The sequence below is a fragment of the Peromyscus eremicus genome, chromosome 1 (genome assembly GCF_949786415.1).
Source record: "Peromyscus eremicus chromosome 1, PerEre_H2_v1, whole genome shotgun sequence".
NCBI lineage: Eukaryota > Metazoa > Chordata > Mammalia > Rodentia > Cricetidae > Peromyscus > Peromyscus eremicus.
In genome coordinates, this window is record NC_081416.1 from 166,834,868 (window position 1) to 166,854,521 (window position 19,654).

At 42.6% G+C, this 19,654-nt stretch overlaps 1 protein-coding gene and 1 pseudogene across 4 annotated transcripts in view; one reads left to right on the forward strand and one right to left on the reverse strand.

The window, feature by feature from the left end:
• The window catches only part of LOC131924573 (carcinoembryonic antigen-related cell adhesion molecule 1-like), an 80,854-nt gene that overhangs the window by 49,341 nt on the left and 11,859 nt on the right, over positions 1 to 19,654 (forward strand). For 3 of the 4 annotated variants that reach the window (XM_059279872.1, XM_059279868.1, XM_059279884.1), the window contains 2 exons: positions 19,102 to 19,231; positions 19,460 to 19,589. In XM_059279872.1, coding sequence (XP_059135855.1) covers positions 19,102 to 19,231; positions 19,460 to 19,589 — 260 coding nt within the window. Of the gene's footprint in view, positions 1 to 4,842; positions 5,419 to 19,101; positions 19,232 to 19,459; positions 19,590 to 19,654 lie in introns of those variants that run through there. The other variant, XM_059279880.1, reaches the window with a different exon arrangement.
• Positions 10,243 to 10,969, reverse strand: LOC131924602 (large ribosomal subunit protein eL29-like; annotated as a pseudogene).

Consider the following 19,654-nt stretch of genomic DNA (forward strand, 5'->3'; position numbering starts at 1 on the left):
GCCAGCTCAAGCAACCCAAAGCTGAAGAGGGGCACCCTGCAGCCAGACACTGCGGTGGCCCTACCCCTTAGACCTGCTGGACCAGTGGATGCTGACAGGAACCAACCCTATCACTAGTGGCCATTCGCAATCAGTGACCTGTACAAATGGCACACACGGAATGCCCTGTTTTCCAAAAAAAAAAAAACCCAGGATTTAATTAATCTTTTAGAGACTGTTCTTTTTACATACCAGCCCACTTATGAAAATTGTGGTCAGCTTCTAAGCATCCTGTTCACCACTGAGGAGAGGAATAGAATCCTGGAGGCTGCTTAGAAATTGGTTCTAGGTCCCACAGGAGCTCCCACCACTGATACAGTGACTATCAATGCTTATTTTCCTCCCACCCATCCTGATTGGGACTATAACAGGGCACAAGGTAAGGAGAGGTTCCACGACACTGCCAGGCTCTGTTGGTAGGTCTCAAAGTGGCTGCATGGAAACCGACCAATATGGCTAAGGTTTATGATGTTAGGCAGGAGGCAAATGAGAGTCTGGCTGCCTAACTAGAGCACCTGCTAGAGGCCTTTAGGCAATACACACTATATGATCTTGATGCTGAAGAATCAGCTCAGATGATAATGTTTGCCTATATCAACCAGGCAGCCCCAGATATCAAAAGAGGGGGGATGAAGGAGTGTTTCCCATGGCTCAACCTGGTATGTGTTCAGAAGAAAGATGAACAGAAATATAGCAGACCACACTTGTCAGCAAGACAGTCAGACAAAATGGAAGAACTAGGCGCTGGAAAGATTAGGCAAAAAGAATCTTAGGAAATTAGTGGCAGTGGTGGAAAAGGTTTACCATAAAAGAAAGACAGATGGACAGACAAAAAAGGCAAGAGAAAGAGAGGGGACAGAAGGAAGAAAAACAAAAAAGACAGGAAAAAAGTTTAGTGAGAATACTAGAACAACAGCAGGATCAGCATAGAGAAGAGTTAAAAAAAATCCTCCTGGTGGTGGGAGTTGGACCAACCTGACCATCCCAGCATGAAACCAGAAGACGCCGGCCCAAGGCCAAGGTAGGAAAAAAATGTACATATTGCAAAGAAGAAGGCCATTGGGTAAAGGAATACCCCAGGAGGAGAGGGAGGATATCCCTGACTACTCATGTACTCCCCATGGCCCTGGAGAAAGACAGTGACTAGGGGAGATGAGACTCATATCCCCTCCCTGAGCCTAAGATAACACTGAGAGTGGAGGGGAAATCAATAAGATTCATGGTGGACACAGGGACAGAGAACTCTGTCCTCCTGATACCAGGCAGACCTATGTCCACCAAGAAAATGTGGGTACAGAGGGCCATGGGCACTAAACCTTAATCATGGACTACCTGAAGAACAGTGGACTTGGGGATGGACAGGTAACCCATCTGTTCCTTGTCATTCCAGAGTGTCCATACCCACTGCTGGGCCAAGACCTCTTATCAAAAATAAAAGCCCAGATCCACTTCTCAGATGAAGGGGATCAGTTATTCACCAAAATGGGAAATCAATTCAGGTATTGATGACTACTGGCATGACTGAGGAACACAGACTTCACCAGAAACCTGCAGCTCCTGAGCCAAAAATAGAAAAATGTCTATGGGAGTTTCCACTGGCATGGGCAGAGACTGGGGTGTGGGGTTGGTGAGACATAAGCCTTCAATATACATGGAGGTCAAAGCCGATGAAGACCCAGTAAAAATCCTCCAGTACCCCATGTTTTCAAAAGCAAAGAAAGGAATAACCACCTATATAAGGAGGTTATTGGCACTTGGGGTCCTAAAGCAAGTTCAATCTCCTGGAATACACCATTATTACCAGTCAAAATGCCTCATACCAATGACTACCAACTGATCCAAGACTTAAGAGAGGTAAATAAAAGGGTAATAGACATACATCCTACAGCACCTAACACTTATATCCTACTAAGCACATTGCCTCCAGACCAGCAATGGTATTCAGTTCTGGATCTGAAGGACACCTTCTTTAGCCTGCCTTTGGCCCCCAAGAGCCAGCAATATTTGACCTTTGAATGGTATGATCCAGAAATTGGAGTCAATGGCCAGTTTAGTTGGACTAGTTTGCCCTAAAGGTTCAAGAACTCACCCACCATCTTTGATGAAGCCCTACATGAGTAACTGAGTGAGTACCAAACTCAGAACCCTGATATAATCTTGTTACAGTATGTGGATGATGTGTTAATTGCAGCGGTTGATAGAGAGACCTGCAAAAAAGGAGCTGAGAACTTGCTACAAGCCCTGGGAGACCTGGGATATTGGGCCTCTGCTAAAAAGGCTCAGATCTGCAGGTCATGGGTAATGTACCTAGGGTACACTCTTGAGGGAGGCCAGAAGTGGCTCTCAGATGCTCACAAGAGATGGTGTTGAAAATACCCACTCCCAAGACTGTCAAATGATAAGGGAATTCCTGGGCACAGCAGGGTTCTGCCACCTATGGATTCTGGGGTTTACTGAGCTGGCTAAGCCTTTTTATGAAGCCACCAAAAATACATCCAGTTTTACATGAATGGAGGAGAGACAGAAGGCTTATGACACCCTGAAGCAGAAACTCTTAGAGGCCCCAGCTCTTGGGTCACCAGACATAAACAAACCCTTTTTACCTGTTTATAGATTTTAAAAAAGGAATAGCAAAAGGGGTACTCACTCAGACCATACAGCCCTGGAAAAGACCTGTGGCATATCTGTCCAAGAAGCTGGATCCTGTGGCCGCAGGATGGCCCCCTTGCCTGTGTATTACAGCTGCAGTGACAATGCTGGTCAAGGACGCTGATAAACTAACTTTGAGGCAAAACTTAACGATCACCACCCTGCATGGACTGGAAGCAGTCCTCAAACAGACACCTGATCACTGGCTGAGCAATGCCAGAATGACTCATTATCAGGCTTTGCTACTTAACCCTGCCAGAATAACATCCCAGTGCCCACAGCTCTTAATCCTGCTACATTGCTGCCAGACCCCAACCATGAGGCACCTCTCCATGATTGCGCCAAGATACTGGCCCAGGCACACTGCATTCACCTGCATCTGCAAGACTTGTCACTACCAGATGCAGAAGACACCTGGTTTACAGACAGCCGCAGCCACATGTACAACAGACAATGTATGCAGGGGCCACGGTGACCACCACCTCAGGTGTCATTTGGGCAAGGCCTCTAGCATCAGGGACTTCCACCCAAAAAGCATAGCTGATTGCCCTAGCCAAAGCTTTAAGACTGGGAAAAGGAAAAAAACTAAATATTCACACAGATAGTAGATATGCCTTTGCCATTGTGCACATCCACAGGGCAATCTACCAGGAAAGAGACTTACTGACAGCTGAAGGAAAAACAATTAAAAATAAGCAGGAAATTCTGCAGCTCCTGCAAACTATGTGGGAGCCCGTGGAAGTGGCCATTATCCATTGTCTGGGACACCCAAAAGGGACTGGACTGATTCAAGCAGGCAACAACCTGGCAGACCAAACAGCCAAGGAGGTGGCATCCACCCTAAAGGTAACACCAGTCTTGGTGGACCCCAGAGCTAGGAGCCTGATGCAGATTCTGCAATACACCCTGGCTGACCTAGCCTAGATCTGTGCCCTGCCCATGACTCATATAATAGAGGGCTGGTGGAGAACAGCAGATGGGCGAGTCATCCTGCCACAAGAAATGGGACTAGTCGTGCTTAAAAAGATTCATCAATCATCTCATTTGGAAATCCGAAGGATGCAAGACCTACTGAGACGAGCACATGTAAAAATATAGAAAAGTAACTGCTGTGACCCGCACAGCTGGAGCACGAAATCTAGCGAGGGATGCCGAAGTTAAACAGCACTCTAGACACCCAGTTCAGTTCGTCAGGGAAGCAGCTCTCTTTATTCATACCAACATGGGCTTATATACCCCTCTAACAGCAGGAGTCAAGAAACGGTTAATCGGTATCCATAGTCAAGCTGGACACTGTTTTCCAAACAGGAAAAAACACAGGGGAACTGATCCCCAGCACCCTCCGGAACCCAACTGCACATTTTTCACACAAACAACTTAACTGGGACAGGACAAAAAAGGGCATTTAAAATTAAGGCAGCAAACTTATTGCTGCCGACAGCAACCAAGCTATTGAAGAAATAGTATTCAGATGCCATGCCTGTCTGATGACTAATGCTTTACTAACCCCTTCCAACCCTGGTGCCAGGCAAAGAGGAACTCGACCAGGTGTATATTGGGAGGTGGATTTTACAGAAATCAAGTCAGGAAAATTTGGCTATAAATACCTGTTAGTATTTATAGACACCTTCTCTGGATGGGCTGAGGCATACCCAACCAAGCATGAAACCGCAAACGTGGTGGCAAAGAAGCTGATAGAAGAAATCCTGACCAGGTACGGTTTTCCAGCCATGATAGGGTCTGACAATGGCCCTGCCTTCATTTCTCAGGTAAGTCAGGGAATATCCACTGCACTGGGGACTGATTGGAAACTGCATTGTGCACATAGACCCCAGAGCTGAGGACAAGTCAAGAGGGCAAATAGAACTCTAAAGGAGACCTTCACTGAATTAGCCCTAGAGACTGGCACAGACTAGGTGGCTCTTCTTCCCTTTGCCTTATTTAGGGTGTGAAATTTGCCCTATCAGATGGGACTTACCCCCTTTGAAATCATGTATGGGAAACCCCCACCTATGATACCAAGCTTTCAGACAGAGCTGATTGCCTCCTTAGATGACCAGGATCTCCTGGACGCTACCTGAGGCTCCAAATCACCCATCAAGATGTCTGACCTAAACTTCAGGCCATTTATGAGGCTGCTTCTACCCCCCATAGGTTCAGACCAGGAGATTGGGTCCTGATCCATAGACACCAACACAGGACCTTGGAGCCAAGATGGAAAGGGCCATATGTTGTTGTTCTGACCACACCTACTGCTCTCAAGGTGGACAGCATTGCAACTTGGGTCCACCACTCCCACACTCGACTGACGGACCTGTTTACCCTTCTGGAAGAACACTAGGATGAGACCTGGGAGACATCAAAACACCCCTCCAAACCCCTGAATCTCAAGCTCCATCACCGAGGAAAATGAAGCCCTTCCTGCTTCTGCTGCTCCTTCTCTTGAAGATCTCCTATGGAACGAGTCACCTCAATAACCCTCATGTGCCATGGAACCAGACATGGCTAATAGTCAACACAGAAACCAGCATCATTGCCAACTCCTACTCCTCGACTAGAGAACCCAAGGACACCTGGTTCCTAGACCTGTTTGTCAACCTTTGTGATCTGTTAGGAGAGACATGGGACCCATCAGATCAGAAACCCTTCCCTGGGTATGGGTGTGCTTCTCCTGGCCAGAGGAAAAGAACAAGGGAACAATGTTTTTATGTACATCCTGGCCATCCCCAGGGACGAGAACAGATTAAAAATGTGAGGACCCAGGGTCATCCTATTGCGCTGCTTGGGGCTGTGTAAGCAGGGGACATATCTGGTAGGAGACCCCGATCAAAAGTGATCTGATCACTGTGGGTCAGGGGGACATAAGTATGCAGGGAACAGGGAAATGTCAACTAGGAGGGAGTTGGGTAGACTGCGGCCCCTGTTATGATAAGGAACTCTTCCCCAATCACCCATGGGCCACCCCTGGAGGTCGCTGCAACTCCCTGATAATTAGGTTCACTGAGAAAGGAAAAAAGACTGACTGGACCACCAGAAAAATGTGGGGGCTGCGGCTCTACCATTCTGGGTATGACACAGAACTTACTTTTACCATCCGGCACACTCTCCACAATAAAAACCACAGTGAGGCCCAACAAGGTACTTAAACAACCCCCCATCCAAAGTGCATTATGCCCAGGGGACCCAGCACTACCACTGAGCCCAACCACGTAGACTCCCTGTGGAGTACTCCTCCCTCATCCAGCCAAACGGATAGGGACCCACTGTTCCCCCAGCTCCAGAAATCCTTTCTGCTTCTTAATGCCACTAGGCCCTATTTGACAGCCTCTTGTTGGCTCTGCTATGATATACAAACCCCCTTCTATGAGGGAGTAGAGGTAATGGGCAAGTATAGTACAACCACCAACACTCAACAGTGCTGCTGGCAAACCAAGGCCTCCCTAACACTCCAGCAGATGGAGGGCCAAGGCTTATGCATAAGACAAGTCCCACTAAAATATCAGGTCCACTGCAATCACACTCAGCTATTTGGGATCTAGACTGGCTGCCTGTTGCTCTTGAGTGACACCTGATGAGCGTGTCCCTCCAGGCTGACTCCATGTGCACACTTCACGTTCCTTAATAAGACTCGGGAGTTTTGTACATTAGTCAGACTGGTGCTCTGGCTAATATATCACACTGAGGAAGACCTGCATAACTTAATTGAGCCTATTGACCCCAGCCGCTGTAAGAGAGAACCAGTTACAGCCCTCACCCTATCTGTGCTACTGGGGGCTAGCCGAGCAGGAATGGGGACGGAGGCTGTGTCTCTGATTGCTCAGCAGCAGCATTATTCCAACCTCTGCCTATCTATTGATGAGGACATAAAAAAAATTAGAAAACGCCATCTCACATCTTCAGGACTCCCTATCCTCGCTAGCAGAGGTGGTCATGCAAAACAGAAGAGGACTAGACCTCATTTTTCTGAAAGACAAAGGGTTGTGCTCTGCTCTGGTGAAGAATTTTTTTATGTAGACCACTCAGGAGTTGTGAAAGAATCAATGGCCAAGGTATGAGAAGGGTTAGCCAAAAGGAAAAAAGAACATGAAGCCAGCCAAAGCTGGTTCGAAAGTTTATACTCCAAGTCTCCCTGATTTACTACTCTGATCTCATCCCTCATAGGGCCATTGATACTCTTTTTCTTGGCCATCATCTTCAGGCCCTATGTCATAAATAGGCTGCTGCATATATGAGGGAGCAATTAGGTACAATCCAACTAATGGTACAGAGAACTCAAGACTAAATACCCATACCTGAGAGGGACATGAGAGGGACATCTACAAGCTAATTGTCCAAAACCCATGATTGGGTTTCATTAGGCACCTGAGAAGGGGCAAATGAGGAACCAAAACACCCCCATTTCAAGCAAGCCCCTCACCAGGGGGGCTTGCTTGAAATTATTATTATTATTATTATTATTATTATTATTATTATTATTATTATTATTGTTAAATCAGGCCAAGGCATTGAACCTGCCATGCCGCCGCCACTGCTGCAGCAGCTGGTGTTGTCTCCCTTCCCAAAGGACCTCCATGCCTGTTTTTCCACCTCAGGGGTTTCTCGGTTGCAGCTTTTCCACAGCAGCCCTCAGCTGCTGCCTGCCCCTGGCCCAAGAACTCCGCTGGGGTTTGTGGATCCACTGCTGGCCTGTGCTTATTCTTCTCAGCACGTGTGCCTTCCTTCCTACACTGCCAACCCAGGCCAGCTCAGTCACCTTGAGACTTGGCTTGGTGCCAACGATCTCACTGCTGCTGCCATCACCACAAGCCACCAAGGGCCCCAGCTGTCTCCAGCCTTGCAGCGCAGTGACAGCAAGAAGAGTGCACACTGGGTCAGCCACCCCACTACCACTAAGGGCAAACAGGACGGCTGTATCCCCATGTTGCTTCCCAGTCATGTGGATTTCTCTCCCACACTGAGTCCTGCCCTCTGCCACTAATGGATTTCTCCTACTGGTTTCCTCACATTAGCTCTTCAGACAGCTCAAGCCCTTCCCCAGTCAGATATGAGCAACTACATTAGCTCCCAGTCCAAGTGTGCAATTAGCACAGCTTGGGGTATCCCCCTACTCCTCTCCACCCCCGACCACACAATGCTGCCACTACAGCTGGATACCCACCCTCACCTATCTCCATCTATGCTGTCAGCATCATCAGATGTGGTAAGACACCGGAATTTTTAAGTGGGGTATTAGGATATATTTTTACAAGTTGGGGGGGGGGGGAATCTTTCCCATGTTAAGAATTTGGAATACCATAATGCTGGGAGTTAGGACATTGTTTACTCCTACTATGGATAACTTACAAATGGAAAAAAATAAATGGGTTAAACAAGTTAGCTGGGATTGACATAATTTCAATCATAGTTATTATCACCTTGGTAATTCATATTTTATCCTTAAAATGGCTGATAACTGTGTAAAATATGATAATGTGACTGATAAGATAAAAGCTTTAGAAAGACTTAACAAGACACATGCCTTAGAAAAACTTACTACTGGTAAGGTACTGGTAAGCCTTAGAAAGACCTACTAACAAAAATAAGAAAAATACTTAGACATGGGAAAAGGAATTTAGAGCAGAACCTACCACACAATTGCATTATAAAACTGAAGAGGAGTGACCTAAGATAATTAGAAAAACAGCCTTAATTTACCCAGTTACCATACAAGAATAATCACCAGATGATAGATGCCCCCAAGGCTATGCAGAAGTCAATTGGGATCCTATAGAAATGTTAGATTTGGGGAGATTTAAGGAAATAGTAGTTTCATATGGTATACGTTCACCCTTTGTGAAACAGACTTTCAATTCATGGGCCACTTGGAACAGGATTATTTGACAAGACTGGAAAGATTTAGTTATAGCAATATTGGAAAGTGGTCCACAGTTACAATGGAAAATATGATGAAGAGAGGAAGCTAGGGTCATAGAACAACCAAGTAGGGCTAGAGGTGTGGAAATTTCCCAAGACCAGCTTCTCAATGAGGGTCATTATATTGATTTGCAAAGACAATTCTACATTTCATGATCATACCTTGGCCCTGTGTCACACAGCAGCTTTGAATGCTTGGGACAGGGCTGAAGAATTGGGAAAGAGAGCTGAGTCATTTACTAAAGTTATACAAAGCCCCAAAGAAGCCTTTATTGATTTTTTTACAAAGATTTATTTCAGCTGTAAATAGAATGATATCAGATCTAGAAGTTAGACAAATATTAATTGAATCCTTGGCTTTTGAAAGTGCTAATTCAGAATGCAAAAGGGTGATTAGGCCTTTAAATGCAAGATCAGCACGCATAAATAAATGGATCCAAAATACATCTGATATTGGATCTCATGCTTATGATGTTACTTTGATGGGAGAAGTAATTTCTAAAAATTTTAAGAAAAATCAAAATGTCAGATGTTTTAGTTGTGGTAAACAAGGTCATCTAAACAGGGATTGTAGGCAAGTTGTTCCTAGGAACAACGTTTTTTCTAGAGATAATCCAAAGAGAAGCCCCCACCCAGCCTTCTGGAGTATGCAGAAGGTGTGGCAAAGGCTGACATTGGACTAATGAAAGCAGATCAAAGGGACAGACAAGGTAACCCTTTGCCATCAGAAACGACTTGGGGGCCTCTCACAGGTCCCAAAATCAAATTTGGTTCAATCATTCCCTGTTATCATGGAGGGAACTCCTCCACAGAGTAATTAAGAACCTAATTCTTGTTTCCAAAAACAATACTAATACGTATGACAAAACAGCTTCAATATATAAATTCAATAAAACAAAATTTTCAGGAGAGACCATAAAACAAGTATTTTGGCAGACTTCTATAAATGATCATAGACCAAAGTTTAAAATACAAAAATAAAATGGCATTGAAACTGAGAGTTTGAAAGACACAGGTATAGTTGTAACAATAATTTCACTGAAATCTTGGCATCCAAATTGGCCTCTTCAGGAGGTCAATATTCAGCTCCTAGGGATTGAAACTCTATCTCAGGTAAAACAAAGTACAAGATGGGTTGAGTGTATAGGGCCAGAAGGACAGATAGGGAAATTAAAGTCATATATGGCTAATATAGCCATGAATTTATGGGGATGTGATTTGTTGCAGTAATGGAAAAAGACAGGTTAACATTCCCCCAATCTCAGAAACAAATTGTAAAATAAAGAATGCTTCTGAGAGAAGTATTAAAAGGTATTATCAAGAACAGTCACAGACTGTTCAAGTTGTACATAAACAGGGCACAACAGCTATTGGTCTTCCAAGGTACCTACAACTCTACCCTTAAAATGGTTAACTGACAAACCTGTGTGGATGGAACAATGGCCTCCAACATCAGAAAGATTCCAGGCCTTAGAACAGCTGGTACAGGAGCAGATAAATGCTCAACATATTGAAGAATCAACAGTCCTTGTAATTCTCCTATATTTGTCATTAGAAAGAAATCTGGAAAATGGAGAACATTAACAGATTTAAGAGCCATAAATAAGGTGATTCAGCTGATGGACTCTTTACAGCCTGGAATTCCCTTGCCTTCTCTATTAGCTAAAGGATGCTCTATTACAGTGATTCATTTAAAAGACTTATTTTTTTACTACACATTTACAAGAACAAGAGAGAGAAAAATTTGGCTCCACAGTGCCTACTTATAATAATTCACAGCCTTTTATTTTTTATTTATTTTTTTAACAGATCCTGCCTCAAGTTTATTTGTAAAAACAGCATGGGGTCCTGATCATCTGCAAATAGTGTGTAGGTGTGTCACACCAGTCCATCTGTCTGGCAGACAGAAACCTTTTCTATGGGGCCCTCACAGGGGCCTGGGTACCTTTGGGGGCCTGAGCTGGAGCTGAGGCCTCTGCCTTGGTTTGAGCCTTGGGCTTTGGTTGGCAGAGCCTACGACCCTTGGCCATGTAGCTTCTAATCCGCTTCCCGAGCTTGGGGTGAGCGATGAAAGCAAGATGGCTGAGCTTGCGGCTGGGGCCCTTTGGCACCTTGGGCTTAACCGCCTTGGGCTTCACAAGGGCCTTGATGGCCTCTGCACGCGCACTCACTGCCTTTGCGTTGTTGGCCTGCATCTTCTTCAGGCCTTTCTTGTTGTGCTTCTTGGCAAAGCGCATGTTCCTCAGGAACTGAACTTGGGGTCCACCCCCTTAAGAGATTCGTATCTTTGTGCCCGGGGTTTCTTGATATCATTTCTGTGCCATTTTCAAGACTGGTTGTGTGTGGTGTGGTTCTTGAACTTGGCCATGTCGGAACAGTAACCGGCGGCTCCCGAAGCGCCTGGGACCGGAAGAGCAATTCCCAGCCTTTTAAAAGGTTGCAATGGAAAATTCTTCCACAAGAGATGTTAAATAGCCTCACCTTATGTCAATATTTTGGATGACAGCCATTGGAAATAGTTTAGAGTTTCTTCAATCTACAATTTATCATTATATGGATGATATCTTACCAGCTGATTTAGAGGCAAATACCTTAGAAAAAACGTTTAAAGAAACAAAGAAAATTTTGCCTTCTTGGGGACTACAAATTGCTCCTGAAAAAATACAAAGAGGAGATTCCATTAATTACCTAGGATATAAGATAGGTTTACAAAAACTTCAACCACAAAATGTACAAATCAGGAGAGATAATTTTGAACTCTTAATGATTTTCAAAAATGCTGGGAGATATTAACTGGCTATAGCCTACATTTGGATTGACAACTCAAGAACTAAGTAATTTATTTTAAACCTTATAAGGTGATAAGGACTTAAATAGTCCAAGAAAACTATCAGCTGAGATTGAGAGAGAATTGGCTTTGGTAGAAAAGAAACTACAAAATAGAAAAGAAACTACAAAATGCATATGTGGATCGCTTGGATCCAGAGCTTGACTGTATCCTCCCACTCATTCTCCTACAGGAATTCTTATGCAGAGAGAAGATAAATGAGTGAAAAATTAAAGTTCTATGTAGAAAAGTTTTCTGAATTGAATCTGAAAGGAAAATTGAGACTTTGTCAATTAACAGGAATGGACCCAACAGAAATTGTAGTACCTTTTACTAATGCTGAAATTTCCTCATCATGGACAGAAAATGAACATTGGCAAAGAGCTTGCAGTAATTTCTTCATAGAAATTAGCAACAAATATCCCCAAAGCAAGAGACTTCAGTTTATAAAAAGAACTAATTGGATTCTTCCTCACATTGTGTGAGGAACACCTATTTCTGGAGCCCCTACATTCTATACTGACGCAAATAAATCAGGAAAGGCAGATTATAAGTCAGGAAATTTAAATGAAGTAGCTCAAAACCCTTATGAATCCATTCAAAAATCAGAATTATATGCCATTCTCATGGTATTATAGATTCTCCAGAATCTCTTAATACAGTTACTAACTCTCAATATGCAGTTATTTTACATATTGAAACTGCTGAACTTAATCCAGATGATACAGAATCAACTTTCTTATTTATTGAATTACATAAAATAATTAGAAATAGAAATCATCACTTGTATATTACACATATCAGATCCCATATGGATCTACTATCAGGCCCTCTACCACAAGGTAATTATGGAATTGATCAGCTGTTGGTAGGAAATATGCTAAAAAGCCTCAGAATTTCATTAAAAATACCATGTTAGTGTGGTTGTGGCTCATGCCTTTAATCCCTGCACTCAGGTAGGCAGAGACAGGAAGCTCTCTGTGAATTTGAGGCCAGCCTGGTATACAGAGCAAGATCCAGGACAGGCATCAAAACTACACAGAGAAACCTGTCTCAAAAACAAAAATAAAATAAAATAAACACAATGTTAATAGCAAGGATTTGAATAAAGATTTTTCTATCACTTGGCAATAAGCCAAGGAAATGTCCTATTTGTTCTTTGTATAACTCCACTACCTGCAAGAAATAATCCTAAGGGTACTCAGAGAAATAAAATTTGGCAAATGGATGTGTTTCATTTTGCAGAATTTGGATGATTATGGTATGTATACCATACCATAGATACATATTCAGGATTTCAATGGGCAACTGCTTTGAGTTGTGAAAAGGCTGATTCTGTAATCACACATTTATTACAGGTTATGGCCATTATGGGAACACCTGTGTAAATCAAGACTGACAATGCTCCAGCATATGTCCCTACTAAAATGAAACAGTTTTTTGCATATTACAACATAAAACATATTACAGGTATACCACACTATCCTGGAGGACAAGCAGTTATAGAAAGATCTAATCGTACTTTAAAAGAAATGCTTAAAAAACAGAAAGGGATAATAAGGACCCCCAAAGATAGATTGCACAATGCTTTATTAACTTTAAATTTTTAAAATGCTAATGAGAAAGGGACAGCAGCTATGGAGAGACATTGGATAGAAGAAAAAAATGCTGAACTAAATCAGTCTATATACATTAAGAATGTGTTAACCTCAGAATGAAAACCAGGATATGTGTTATTTTAAGGAAGAGGTTTTACTTTTGTTTTCACAGAAGAAAAGCTATGGATTGATGAAGATTGGATTTGAACATGAGTGTGCTCTTGATTAGGAGAGATGATAGTTCATTGAACAGCTTGGCAATTCAACTTCACAAAAAGGAAACTCCCTAAAATTAAGGTTGGGGCAGGGTTTTGTTTTGTCTTTCCAGGAAAATAAAAGCATCCAACTAAGGAATCTAAAGACCACTAGACAAATGCCCTAAGAAAAAGAATAAATTGGCCTGATTGTAGAGCACACTTCCAATAGGATAAAAATCTCATAAATCTTCCCAAATGTTTGTTTCTGCTGTTCTCTACAAACATTCAAGGGAAAATGGTCTTTTTGTAGTCCCAAGTCAATTAAAAATTAAAGCTGGTTTTGGAGACGGAGCATGTTTCTCTCCTTCTCTAAACCCTGCATACTTGTTAAAGGAAAATTTAAAATCTCTGTCTCATGTCAGAAGAGCCACCTAGATTGAAATAGAAGAAAAATAAAAATTAGGTACTGTTTTATTGCTACTAATCTCATAAACCTTTGGTTTTATTTTGACTCTTTAAAACTTTTCTTAAGGTATAAATGTTATCTCAAAATTTATAAGATTAATATATATACATACATATACACACATATAAATATATATATATATTTAAAACTTCTGTCATAAAATTAATGATCAGATAGAGTACTATTGATTCTAGAAATAGGCTTCATCTAGCTTCTTATACATGATTTCAGGCTTGGGTCTGAAGCAGGTAACTAAAAACTAAGTTTGTGTACCCAAGATGTATTTAATAGAGTGTGGTCCTTTAACCTCGTTGATCTCTGCTGCATATGACATTTAAATTGTTTAAGTTTCCTGCAGTGTACAGTGACCATTCCTAACAGTGACCTTTGAAGTCTGCACAAGGTTGTTGGGGCCCCACAATGATGAATACACCTGGATTGTGATAATGCCACTAAGCCGGCAAACATCACCCAAAGATCAGCTATGGACTACAAACTACTCAGGACAATTTCAGTCAGTTAGCTAAGATGGTCCAGCCTCGTAGACTACTCCACACAAAACTTCAGATAAACCTTGCATTATCCCATCACATCGAGACTGGACAACAGCTAGCTCCCCCAGGACTTGATCATTATCTTAATTTTCTCTGGGTCCCCTAAAGATGATGTCACCCCAGGCAGTAGAACATAATTTTAAGAACACAACACCCACATTCCCAAGAGGCATGGTGGTTGGTTTTGGGAATTCCAATGGATGTTTGTCATCATTTAGAGGGGTTGGTCACAAGTTGTTATTGGTCATGATTGGGGAGGATACTAAGCAATGGAAATTAGATTCAGGAATCTTGTTCTGAAAAGAAAAAGGGGGATATAGTAATGACAGGATAAAAGAGTAGAATATTGCGTCAACTTTCAAACTAGAAAAACAACTACTAGTCTCAAATATTTCACATTGGTATGGATTTTTGTATATTGATACAAATTTAAGGCTATTTTTGTTATGCTGTATATATGTTTCTACTCTTTTTTTTTCAGAGCTGAGGACCAAACCCAGGGCCTTGTGCTTGCTAAGCAAGCGCTCTACCACTGAGCTAAATCCCCAACCCCTGTTTCTACTCTTATGTGAAGTATTTTTGTATATTGAAACAAATCTAAGGTTATTTTTGTCATACTATGTTACATGCTTCTATTTCTTATTTAAGATATTGTACCTATGCTGCTCAATTGTAAATGTAAAGTTCTAGTCCTGGAAAGCTATATAGGATAATAAAGAAATATAGGTTACTAGTTAGATAGTCATCTATAACAATCAAACTCACAGTCATGTTAGGTATGTTTTCAAGGTCAAACACAGACATATTTTAAATAGATAGATAGTCTTCAAACACTTTAGAGACCTACAGACTATTACACTTTAATGTTTTAATAACAATGCTTTTCATAACAGTGAGACACGTCTGCTCCTGGCAGCACTAATCTACTTCATAAAAGGATGATGGCCATCAAAGAACCTCCATGTGGAGTTTGTTTTCTTTATGGCAAAAACTAGCAATTTGGGCAAGAAACTGCCCTTGCCTCAACTGCTGGTGGTATGCTGTCCAAACTGGACATGCAGGACATGAAAGAAGGTGAATGTCAAACTTTGCCAAGACAAGGTAAGACAGTCCTTCAAAAATTCCTGCTTCACAGTAAAGTCTGTCAGATTTTTATTGTATACAGTTTTGCGTTGTTAGAGTTAAAACCTTTCCTTTTTATTTAGAGAAAAGGAGGAAATGTTGGAAGAGAATTATCTGTACAGCCTATAGACTGTGCCAATAAAGCAACCTTGAATATAGAATGGAGTCAGTAATTGACTGACCAGGATTAGCCATAAAGTTCTTGGAGGACTTTGCAGGGCAGCTAGAGACAACAGGAAGAGACTCAGGAGAAGTTCAGGGAAACTTGCAGCACTGGAGTTTACAGAGAATGTGGAGAGAGTGTCAGCCAATCACTCCTCTTTCCCTGGAATTTTCAGGTCTTTATCTCAATTTCTGACTCCTGAGTTTTTATTATTCTAGAACAAATTAGGTAATGGTTTCATCTGGCAGCTACACTGAGCAATGTAATTGTGCACCCATCCTGAGACAAAGGCTCTATAACCTGAGGACTATGGCAGAAATCTGGCTGGGATTGACTGGCTGATATGAGCTATTAGGGACACTGTTAACATCACACATCAATATTAGAACCTGGAAGACAATAGAGAAGGACAGACAGACATCACTGAGAAAACTGTTTTTTTTTTTAAACAAGGTCAGACAAGACTGTATTCATAGGAATGTTAAGAAAGAGACTGTCAGGGCCTAGGGTCTGATACAGGGCTCTAGGGACTTTCATGAGTTGTAACACATTCTGAGATGGGCTTCACAGTGATGCAGCTGCCTTTGAGTCACCCACACTATTATTCTCACTAAGGTTCACTAAGCTAGACTAGGCTTTAACTGTTTCATTGGTCAATCTCATAGTTGCCACCTGTGTGGTTGTGGTGGTTTGAATGTACTTGGCCCCCATAATGTCAGAGGGAGTGGCACTATTAGGAGGTGTGGCTTTGTTGGTGTGGATATGGCCTTCTTGGAAGAAGTGTGTCACTGTGGGGGTGGGATTTGGGGTTTTCTATGCTCAGGATACCACTAATTGTCTCAGTTGACGTTCTATTTCCTGCAAGATGTAGCACTCTCAGCCCAGTGCCACATCTGCCTGCACTCTACAATGTTCCCCATCATGGTGATAATGGACTAAACCTCTGAAACTGTAAACAAGCCATGACAATTAAATGTTTTCTTTATAAGAGTTGCAGTGGACATTGTGTCTCTTCACAGCCATCAAAACCTGAAGTAGGACAGTGGTGAAAGCCATTTCTTCCCATCTCCCAGAAAAAGTCACACAATATCATTCCCCATGGAACTGAGATCATGCAGTGTTTATTTTCCTGTACAAAACTTAGTTCACTTAGCATATGACCTTCCAGGTCCATCCATGTTCTCAAAACACAGAATTTACTTCTTTAAAAAGCTCAGTTGTATTAGTGTGTTCATATATCACATTTTCTTTATCCAGTCATCCACTGATGGATGAGTCTTTAAGTTTCCATGTCTTGCTTCTTCAAGTGACAAAGCAAGGAATAATATCGATCTTTGCTCTGTCTTCAACAGATCATTAGTCCCTGTGTTTTACACATCCCATAGTGGGACTGCTGGATCACACAGCTGACATTGCCTTTAATGCACAGAAAATTTCAGTTTTGTGAGGCCTGATTTGTTGTTTAGTTGTTACTGTCACCTCTGCTTTTGTGTCACAGCCAAGAGTATCACTGACAAATCCAATGTCACTGAGCTTACATCACAGATTCTCATCTAAATGTTTTATAACCTTTGTTATTGCATTTAGGTATGGGATCCACTTAGAGTCAATGTTTGTATAAGGAATTAAAAAATGGGACTTGGGCATGAAACAACCCTTTGCCTGAGCATCCTCTGTACTGCTCAACTCTTAGCATACTTGTCAAAGATCATTTGGCCACAGGGTAGAACTGGACAGATAAATGGTCTGACTTGGTGCTCTTTTTTGTTGTGGCTGTGGTAGGTTTTGCTGCAGGTGGTTTGTTGCTAGAGTTTTCCTGCCTGGCCCACAGTCAGGACAAATCTCTCTCACCCGCCATTCCCACAGCCACTCAGACCCGATCAAGTAAACACAGAGACTTATATTAGTTACAAACTGTATGGCCGTGGCAGGCTTCTTGCTAACTGTTCTTATATCTTAAATTAATCCATTTCCATTCATCTATACCTTGCCACATGGCTCGTGGCTTACCTGGATCTTCCCATGCGGCTTGTCATGGTGGCAGCTGGCAGTGTCTCTCTCTCAGCCTTCCACTTCCCAGAATTCTTTTCCTTGTCCCACCTATACTTCCTGCCTAGCCAATGGCCAATCAGTGATTTATTTACTGACCAATCAGCAACACACTTGACATACAGACCATCCCACAGCAGTGGTTGTTTTGGTTGTTTTTGAAATGGGTATAGTCAGAAGTTTTCCTGTGTCCTGCCTGGGCCCTGCAGTCTGGATGACTCTCCCACCCACATCCCACAGCCGCTTGGTCCCAAATAAACACACAGAGGCTTATATTATTTTCAAACTATGGCTCAGGTTTTTCACTAGCTAGCTCTTACATATTAAATTAACCCATTTCTATGAATCAGAGCAACACATATTCACAGTATAAAGACATCCCACAGTGAAGGGGTGTTACTATGTAGCCCAGTCTAGCTTGGACTCACTTGGTAGTCTAGCCTGATCCTGAGCTCATGGCAACCTTTTGCCTCAGTCCTTCAACTACTGGGATTATAGGCATGAAACCCCACAGATGGCACGATATTTCTTTTTTTTTAATTGCATATTCATTTACTGGTTGTTTACTGGTGGAAGACAGCTGGAGGGCCCCAGGGTTGTGCCCACAGCTCTGATGCCTGTGGTGGGAGAAAGGAGTTGGTTTTGGGCTGCAGTACAGGACTAACAGTCTATTCAAAGTGGAGGCTGGGTTCTGGAAAGAGAGTCAACTGCTTTATTACAACTGCTTTGTGTCACCAAAGAAGGTTTGTCTTCATACCCTGGCTGGGAGCTCTGAGAGTTGGCGGTCTGTGCTGGCTAGTTTTATATCAACTTGACTCAAACTAACTCATTTGGGAAGATAAAAACCCTGTTGAGAAAATGCCTCCCTTCCACCAGATTGACCTGTGGGAAAACCTGTGGGACATTTACTTGAATGATGATTGGTGTGAGTGGGTCCAGCTCTTTGAGGGTATTGCCAAGCCTGAGGATGTGGCCCTGGATTGTGGTGTTTTATTACCTCAACACAGATTCTAACTGGGACAGAGTCCCTGTGAGGAAAAAGTGGCCATTTAGAGTACACTCAGCCTCAACATTCTTTCAGTTAACTCCTGGCCACAGGAACCAAAGAGGTGAATATTTATATCTACCACAATTAGGACAATGTGGAAAAGATGTGATCATTAAAAATAATTGTAATTTTAATGTAAAAAAAATTGCTATGTGACTTTCTCCCATCTTCTGAGCCTTCCAAGGACTGCCAGAGTGGATATGATTTAGGCTGCAGCCTAAAGCACACTCTCTCCCCACCCGCCACAGGCAAAGACTTGAAGGAAGACACATGGCCAGCCTAGAAACACAGTACTTACGGGAGTACTAGGAGAGAATACCCTGTTTATTGCCTCACCTCTCCTAATCTACCTTCTCACAGGAGGTGCACTCCCCAAAGGAACAAACAGTTGTCACACACAATCAGAGAGTTCTTGTCCACTTGCTTGGTGAGGAGGAATTTATCATGATGTTTCTTCTCTTTTCTGTCCATGACAGGTGAACGTGCCAAACCAAAAAAACATCGACCCTCATTAAGGGGTATTATTGGCATTGTTGCCCAATGTCTGATGGGGCTGATTGCAGTAATATTTGTACTGTTTTTCCTGTGGCGCAGCCGTCGTGGCAGGTAAAGTGTCTTCCACCCTTCCACCTACTCTTCCATTCCCTCCATGCTCGGGAAAAGGGAAGCAGCTTCCTTCACTTTGTGTCTGGACTCCATCTTCTTCTCTTTGCTGTGTGTCTGCTGTGTTCCTCATATCACTGCCTTCCTATGCCCTGTACCCCACTGTCTGTTGGTCATGGTCTCTCCTTTCCCTGTGAAGTTTGGAGATAAATTGTCTTCATCTTTCACCAGGGAGCCACAAATTGAGAACGACATTAAACAGGTGGACAATGAGCCAAGCAACCTCAATGAGCCAATCAACCTCAATGAAACCTCAAAAGCAGCCTCAAATGTGAAACCTCAAAAAGAAAAGAAGCCAAAAGTAAATTCTCAATCAAACTACCACCCCCCAGAACTAATTAGAAAACAGCACGTATGATGGGGTAA